The sequence below is a fragment of the Oryctolagus cuniculus genome, chromosome 9 (genome assembly GCF_051225735.1).
Source record: "Oryctolagus cuniculus isolate XC-2025 breed Fujian yellow rabbit chromosome 9, ASM5122573v1, whole genome shotgun sequence".
Classification (NCBI taxonomy): domain Eukaryota; kingdom Metazoa; phylum Chordata; class Mammalia; order Lagomorpha; family Leporidae; genus Oryctolagus; species Oryctolagus cuniculus.
In genome coordinates, this window is record NC_142875.1 from 127820771 (window position 1) to 127829290 (window position 8520).

The 8520-nt window shown below is 55.5% G+C and overlaps 1 protein-coding gene across 15 annotated transcripts in view; it reads right to left on the bottom strand.

Moving 5' to 3' along the window:
* CAPRIN2 (caprin family member 2) overlaps positions 1–7037 on the bottom strand; it is a 47322-nt gene extending 40285 nt beyond the window's left edge. For 7 of the 15 annotated variants that reach the window (XM_070049602.2, XM_070049607.2, XM_070049606.2 and 4 more), the window contains exons 1-3: positions 6820–6958; positions 5795–6057; positions 3066–3128 (exon numbers count right to left, since the gene is read on the bottom strand). In XM_070049602.2, the coding sequence (XP_069905703.1) occupies positions 3066–3128; positions 5795–6043 (312 nt within the window). In that variant the 5' untranslated portion in view covers positions 6044–6057; positions 6820–6958. Of the gene's footprint in view, positions 1–3065; positions 3129–5794; positions 6058–6414; positions 6553–6718; positions 6785–6819 lie in introns of those variants that run through there. The other 8 variants (XM_051850393.3, XM_017343297.4, XM_051850392.3 and 5 more) reach the window with 4 other exon arrangements.
* Positions 7038–8520: the final 1483 nt, after the last annotated feature.

The window sequence follows — 8520 nt, forward strand, 5'->3', positions numbered from 1 at the left end:
CCATCGGATCAGCGCGGTGCGCCGGCTGCAGCGGCCATTGGAGGGTGAACCACTGGCAAAGGAAGACCTTTCTCTCTGTCTCTCTCTCACTGTCCACTCTGCCTGTCAAAAAAAAAAAAAAAAGAAACAAAGCTGCAGGAGGGCAACACTGAGCCACTGACACACCGAGGAAGGGCCCAGGCAGTAGGACGAGCCCCCAAGTGTGCCTGGGGCATGTGAGCAGCATCAAGAGGGCCACAGCTGCTGAACGGACCTGGCAACGGAGAGCTGGGTGGCAAACGCAGCTCAGACAGACTGCAAAGAGGGAGCACACTTTGTAGGGTCTGCAGACCACACTCAGCACACTATGCCATCCTAATGGGAACCGGTGGGGGAATTTTTTTCTTTTTATTTGAGAGGCAGAGAGACAGAATAAAGAGAAGTTGGCAGACAGAATTCCCATCCACCAGCTCACTCCCCAAATGCCTGCAACAGCCAAGCTGGAGCCGGGCCAAAGGCAGGAGCCAAGGGCTCAATGCAGGTTTCCATGTGGGTGGCAGGAGCCCAACTGCTTGAGCCATAACTGCTGCCTCCCAGGGTCTACATTAGCACAAATCTGGAGCCAGCCCCTGGAGCTGGGAATGAAGCCCACGTCCCCTGACATGCCACACAGGCATCTTAACTGCCAGGCTGAACGCCTGCCCCAGTGGGGACTTTTAACTGCTAGGCTTAACAGCTGCCCCAGTGGGGACTTTTAAGCAGACAAGTGACTATCTCCACAGGATCACTGAGGTTACTATGACAAGAAGACTTACAAAAGAGGAGAAAGGGAAAAACATTTAGAGAGCTTTGACAGCAATGTGGATGGAAGATGACCTCACTTGGACCAGGATAACACAAGTGGAATTAAAAAAAATGGTCAGTTCCAGTTATTTTGATGGTTCAAACCGTCATATTTGTTGATGAGACGCATGCGAGATACAAAATTAAGATGAGAAATTCTCCAACGTTTTCAGGCATCCCTTCCTTGTAGTTGATTAAGCCACTGACTTATGTAGCCAAAATTAAAGGAAGGAGGTTTGGGAAAACAGCAGGAAAGCAGAAACAAGGGGCCATCAGCCAAAGTCTGATAGGCAACAGGACACGGGAATACAGCGTGCAGGGGACTCATCCATCAGTAATACGAAGCTGGCAACTGTCAACTTACTGCCCAACAACTGAGGCTCAGGGCCAGCATGGCGGCACAGGAGCTCGAGCTGTTCCTTGCGATTCCAGCGTCCCAAATTGGAGTGCCAGCTACTCTGCTTCCAATGCAGCTCCCTGCGCATGAGACCAGCAAGGCAGCAGCACACGGCCCAAGTACTTGAGGCCTTCCTTGCAACCCACACGAGACCAGGATGCAGCTTCTGGTTTTGGCCTGGCCCGGACCTGGCTGTCGCAGCCATATGGGGAATGACCCAGTAGATGAAGATCTCTTTCTCTGTGTCTGACACTCTGCCTTTCAAATAAATCAACTTTTTTTTTTTTTTTTTTGACAGGCAGAGTGGACAGTGAGAGAGAGAGACAGAGAGAAAGGTCTTCCTTTGCCATTGGTTCACCCTCCAATGGCCGCCGCGGCCAGCCTCAGAGCGCCGGCACACCGCGCTGATCCGAAGGCAGGAGCCAGGTGCTTTTCCTGGTCTCCCATGGGGTGCAGGGCCCAAGCACCTGGGCCATCCTCCACTGCACTCCCTGGCCACAGCAGAGAGCTGGCCTGGAAGAGGGGCAACCGGGACAGGATCCGGCGCCCCGACTGGGACTAGAACCCGGTGTGCTGGCGCCGCAAGGCAGAGGATTAGCCTAGTGAGCCGCGGCGCCGGCCCAGATAAATAAATCTTAAAAAGAAATCCAAGTTCATATTTTTATTACAGAAGCAGTATGTTGTTATAAAGACAGTAATCAAACACAGAGACTGCAGCTTGCCTGGCTGCAGGTCTCAAACAGGGCATGTGCTTGGCATTTCTTACAGAGCCACCATGAGAACCACCGCCTGCCCCCTCCCTCCTTTCCCCAAAAAAATCAAGAACACAGCTGTACCAGAATCCTTCCTTCAAGGATCCCTACGCAGAGAGAAGCTGTCCCACTCTAAGAATTACCGGACACACCATGACAACTGAAAAGCAAAGCCAAGTCCAAACGCTGGGTGTTCAGCTGAGCGAGCACACCACTCTCGGAGCTCACACAATTCAAACGTGCAGCTCAGCAAAAGCGCACGCCACCACGTCACCAGAATTCTGGGTCAGTGGAGAGGGGAGCCCGCAGCGCAGGGCAGCAGGCCTTGAATGCCAGCAACTATGACACACAGCCAAAAATCTCGGCTGAAAAAGGCGAGACAATGAACTCACAGGCTACATCAAGTCACTTCTAAGTGAGTTTTGCCCCTTCTCAGCCAGGACATGTGATCAGGTCAAAAGGGCATTGATGAACCTTTTTTTTTCCCTACTGTAAAAATTCTTCGTCAATTAGATAAAATCTGCCCCTCCCTATTAAATGTATCACGGACAACTTACAGAATGTCATACAGCATTGCCAAGAGTCTAATACTCGGAGTTGTTCCTTAGAAGGCTACACACCTGTCAGATAACACCCCACCACCACCACTGAGACGGGGTACAGCAATGCAGGGCAAGACATCGGGAAATCAGGAGAGGAACTTGAGGAAATGAACTGAAAACTCGAGGCAGCCAGGCCAAATATTCGCCGATATTCCAGAGCACCAAGGCACCCACGCCGGAACCCCCCAGGGACGAGTGGAACGTGGGAGGGTGCCTGCTCCCCTCACTTCTCCTGAGTTTAAGCCTAGCTTACATCCGTAGCCTGACTCCTGGTGAACGTCTATGCTGCCACTCGTATCTGACTACTTAGCCCCCATCCACCTAATCCCAACAGCCAAGACTCATTCATGAGATAAGACTATGTGTTCCGAAAGAATCCCGGAGATTCTAACCCATTTTGTGGCCTATCAAGTCTCCAGCCTCACTAAATCCACCCAGAGCTTTCTGAACAAAGGGAGACCGGAGCCCGACAAAGGATCACGGGACACTCACCAACTGGTCTGGATTCAGCTGCTCTCCATTTTTCAGGCGATCCTTGTAATCTTCCAGTTTGAGCTACGAAAGAGAAACATGTGTCTACTACAGTCTGATACAGAACTCGACAGCGAGAAAGCTCAATACCAGGTCTTGCTTCCCATGAAAACACGATTCTCAAGTCAGCAGTCTGCAGGAACGCCAGTGACAGGGAACAGGCTCATCAGACACAGTAACATTAGTCTGGAACTCTACAAGTTCAGCAGTGATAAAGCCTTGATCTCTTCATTTCTTCTATTTACAGTTAGAGAGCTTAACAGACCTGGACTTACCTGGTGCCACTAACCCAGTGGTGTCCATCTAGGCCAATTCCGTCCCCCAGAGAAACTTGGCCGGGTCTGGGGATACTCTGGTCACCGTGACAGGAAGTGGGAGGAGGGGAGGGGTGGAGGTCAGGGCCACCGCCCAGTGCACCCAGGTGCCCCGGGACAGAATTCCCCATCAGAAAATCACCCAGCACGAAGCGTGTGGAGGTTCAGAAGTTCCACTCTAACCTCTAGCTTCAACTGTTAGTTCAGTTACCTGCTGAATCACGTAGATTTTCCCAACAGGAAACTTCCTAACGGAAGTATTAAGTGGGAAGGCAGACAGACCTCAGCCTCCGTGTGCTCAAAGGGTCTCAGGAACAGAACCGGGATTCTGTTTGAATGAGGGAAGTAATGCAGAACCACGCCCGGGAGGCAGGCCAGCACTTGCACCCCGAAAGTCCTGCCTATGTTGGGGGGGGTAGACAACTTCCAGGGGCCAGTAGACCCAGTGACCCTGTGTTCATTCCCAGGAGGAATTTCATGAATTCCATGCCCGGAAAGCTCTGCACCCAGCCCCATCCCAGAAGAGGAAGGGTGGGGGGGAGGGAAGCATGGGCTGTATCTATAAAAACTGCAGGGTGCATGCAGACTGCACTCTGGGCTCTCCACTGGCCTGTCAAGGGTACTCTTCCTCAACTGCGCTACCCTGTTTACGGCTACTGTGTCTCACAGCTGCAATTCTTCTCTTGCAGGAAGACAGGGTCTCTGAGCAAGCCATCTCCAGTCACAGAACCACAGCAATGTCACAGACTTCTAGGACTGTAGTAACCTCAACTCGAAGCGGTTTTTCACAGAGCATTTGGTAGACAAAGAAATCCAGCAAAGCTAAATTAACTCCACCAGCCCCATAGCAATGGCATATACCCACTACGGTGGTATTCTTTTAATATTATATTTATTTATTGGAGATGCAGAGAGACAGAGAAAGGTATTCTAAAAGCCTTTTTTCAGGCTTTTCTTGAATTGGCTTCATAGTCTTAAAATGCTTTCTCAGAATCTTGAAACAAAGATTGTTTCCAATTCACAGAACCCATAATGGAAGCCGGAAGGTTTAAATGCACACGAGGTAACTACACTACAATACAGATGCAGCTTCCCCGCCCCAGCGAAGCCCTTCCACAGACCCTGCTCTGGGAGAGGGCTGAGCCCAGCGGTCGACACCCACGCTCCCCATCACAGTACCTGGGCTGCACATTCCGCCCGCGCCCCTGACTCCAGCTTCCCGCTAACGCACACCATGAGCTGGCACGTCCCCACTCCAGCACTCGGGTTCCTGCCACCCACGTGGGAGCCTCGCACTGAGCTCCAGCTCCAGGCTGGACTGCGGGCATTTGGGGAGTGAAGCATCAGATCACAGTCCTGTCCCTGGAGGTCCCTCACTCTCAAATAGTAAAATAACATTCAAAAATGAAAGGGGAAAAAAAAAAAAAAAAACCCCAGATGCTGCTTTGACTAGTTTCCCTAGGGCAGCGCAACTGTGCTGACCCGGCCACACTCCCCTTGCCACAAGTGCACGTTCCAAAGACAGACGGGGAGAGCTGCAGCAACACTGCTACACGGGCCCTTCTCATTACCTTCCTAGCTTAAGGGGAAATGGAAAACGCAGAGAAACAGCATCAACCAGACTCTTAAAAACCTCCCTTAAAAAAGACAAAGAACGGCGATTCTCTGGACTCACTGCAGTCATGTTGAAGAGCACCAGGGTCCCAAGAGTTAAGCACACGGCCTTCGCCGTCAAAGCAGGGAAGAGCCGTGACACAACACAGCAGCGTGCAGCAACGTTTCCCGGGCTACATGACTCAGGAATTGAGACACGGCTGGGATCCTGACATCAGCTTCGACTGTACTGTTCAGCACCAAGACCCCACGCGTGAGTCCCTCCCCAAGGCTGTGCAGCACACTTCCACCTACTCTTCAACCATCGCCTCCCAGAACAGAATGCAGGGCCACCACATGGCCTGGCGGTGCCACAGTGAAGCCTACGGACTGCAGCAGCCACACTGCAGTACCAGGTGCTGCACAAAGTCACTGCACAGCAGCAAGCTCAAAACCCGGCTGCCCTTCACCTCGGGAAGGAGGGAGACAACACCCAAGCAATCCACCCGGCTGGAACACCCAGCCCTACAAGCCTTCCCACAGCAGGCACCGGTTTCGCCAGGTAGAGTATCCTTATTCCCTGTGTCGACAAACGAAACACAATGTTGGATACATCCACTATTCAGCCTGCCTGCTTAATTGTTCTCAGGCAGTTAAATCCCAAGGTTAATTAGGAAGGAACACCCACAGCCCAGCTGTAATAGAGACCTCGGCTGCTTAACCCCTTGTTGAAGTTCATGCATTTTCAGGCTTGGAGAGACAAAGAGGGGGGGAAAAGGTTACCTTCTTTTTCTCGATGTTTCTGATCTTGTGTTTAAGGCATATGAGTCCGTTGTCGATATAGGTCTCGTAAGCCTGGGAAGGAGACGCAGAACTGACGGTGGGCTGCAGGGGGCTCATGGCCCGCGGGCCCTCCCCATGCGGGCTGTGGTTCAGCTGGGGCTTGGCCGCCTTCATATTCGCCACCGTCCCCTCCTCGGCGAGGCCTGAAGGTGTCTGGTAGCCAAAAGCGGACGAAGACAGCTGCACCATTGAAACAGAGGAGGCTGAAGGGCAGAAGGGGGACCTTAAGTGCGCGAGTGAATGCGGGCACAGCCCCGCTCCCCCGGGGAGCACGGGCGCACTCGCCCAAAGCCCCCTCCCATCTTCCACCCAAGGCCGGGCTGGCGCCGCGCTCCGACGGAACCACTGCCAAGCCCGGACCAAGGCCTCTCACAGGCCAAAGGCTCCTCCAGGGGACGCTTCCAGAAACAGCACCGCTCATCCCGCAACGGCTCGGGAGCCGCTCTCCGGTCGGAAGCGCAAAGCACGCTCCGAGCCATTTCCAAGACCCGGGGGTGAGCTCGAGGCAAGCTGCCCACGCCCGACCCTCCCCACCAGCCCAGGCCTCGACCCCAGCCGACCTTTCCGGGGAAGCCCCCAACGCCGTCGGGGCCTCAACAAGAAGGCTCACTTCCCTCGGGGCCTACGGGGCGCGACCCTCGCTGCCGGGCCCCCCGGGGCCGGGGCCTCCGCAAGGTGCCAGCGCCCCAAATTCATTCTCCGAGGCGCCCCTGGACTAACCCGTAACTAACCCATAACCCCCAGCCCCAGCCGGTCTCAGGGAACCTGCGCCCCGAGCCACGCAGCTCAACACCCCGCGCGCATCTGCAGCAAGAGCGCAGGGCAGGTCCCGTGCGCGCCGCCGCGGACGCCCCGAACCCGCACCGCGCTCCGAGGGCACCCGCCGGCTCCGTCCGCCGCGCAGAAACACTCGCCACGCCCCACCCGGACACCGGGCCCCTCTGCGCCCCCGCGCCCAACTTCACCTCCCCAGGCCGCCGAGGCCACCGCCGCCGCCGCCGCCGCCGCCGCTGCCGCAGCCTGGGCCCGCCTCCGAAGGCCGGCGGGAGCCAGGAGAGCTGCGGAGGTGGACCCGCGCCACCCGGCACCACGTCTCCGCCTCCCGGCCGCTCCCGCCGCCCCGCTCCAGCCCGCGCGTCTGCGGCGCCGGGCGCTCCGCCGACCCCGCCGCGCGTGCCCAGGCCCGCCCTCGCCGCCGCGCGGGGCTCATATAGGCCGCGCCCGCCCGCCGCCCCGCCCCCTTCCGACGCGCCCGGCCCGGCCCGGCCCGCGGGGCCTCCTCCCGGCCCAGCTGGGGCGGCGGCGGCGCTGCGGGAGTGGGCGCGTACGCTGCGACTGCGCGCGGTATCCGCGGCAGGTGCGCCCGGGCGAGGGGACGCGCGCGGGCGCGCGGGGGGCGCCCAGCGGCCGGCCGGGCCCTGCTGATTGAGCGCGGCGCCCACTCGCCGCGACACCTGGAGCCGATGACTTCAATCACTGCAGAAGCGCAGCGCGCCTCGGCGGAGCTGCCCAGCAGACGTGGGGCGCTCTTGCAGGGCAGGGCGCCGCTGGCCCCGGGAGAGCATCGCTCACGGCAGGAACGGGAAAAGCACCCGTAAGGGACCCGGTTTGCGGGAGCAGAGCGGCCCGCAGCGGCGCAGCCGTAACCGGAGGAGGTGACTCTGCAGCCTTCAGTACTGGGGCTGTGTCTGTTAGGCTGGGCTGTTCGCTGCTGTGCGAAAGATGGATTCGTTGGCATCCAGAGGAAGAGCTGGCTAGAATCTTAGTAAGGTTGCACGAAATTAACAGAAAAAGCTGGAAACACTTAGGATGGCGCGGCTCTTGCAAAGCCTCTGTTTTATAAGGAACAATCACTACCTCGCCCCCAAGGTGCCCAGCTATTTCATCACATAGAGCTGTTCTAGGTCGTGTTCCTGCGCTCCGATAAAAGTTACTTAAGACTAGCAAGAGGAGGATAGAGAAAAATCAAGCGATTGACCAACAAAACAAAGGCCAAGTCTGCAAGTCTGGCCAGATCCACACAAATGTGACTGTGATGTTAATATTTTGATACAGTATCTGCCCCCTTCTTTTCAGTCCCTGGTGCTATTTGTACCTCGATGTTGCAGTTTCCCTTTGGGTCTCTGAATCCCACGTGAGACCTTGAAGGTCAGACAAACCTTAGCTTGTCCTTTTGTCTGTTTGTAGCCAGATCAAGAACAGACGTTGCAGAACGTGAGGGCAGGCACACCACGCCTTCACCCTTGGCAATGCAGAAGTCTGGACTTAGTAAGAAATAATGTGAAGGGCACACTTTTGGATCAATGATGTGGCACAGTTAGAACACAGGCAATGCCTGTTGTAGCCTGAGCTACAATGAACTTGAAACAGGTAACTGGGCAAAACCCAGCCCTTGGGTCATACAGATCTGGCCCTAGATCCCGAACATTCCACTGAGTGCAATAATTCTGAGTGATTGTATACAGGCTGACTTCCCACCATGGGCCGTGAAAATGAATCAAGAAAAAACGAAAAGGTAAAAGTAATTAAATTTCAAATCCAGGAAGGGGCAGCGTGACTTCTGAGAGAAAACGTCTCACAGTAGACAATGCTGCAGAAATGTTTTCTGAAACAGTGACAAGGGTGACTCGGACAGGAAAATGCTTTCCTGCTGGCCGAGAACTTTG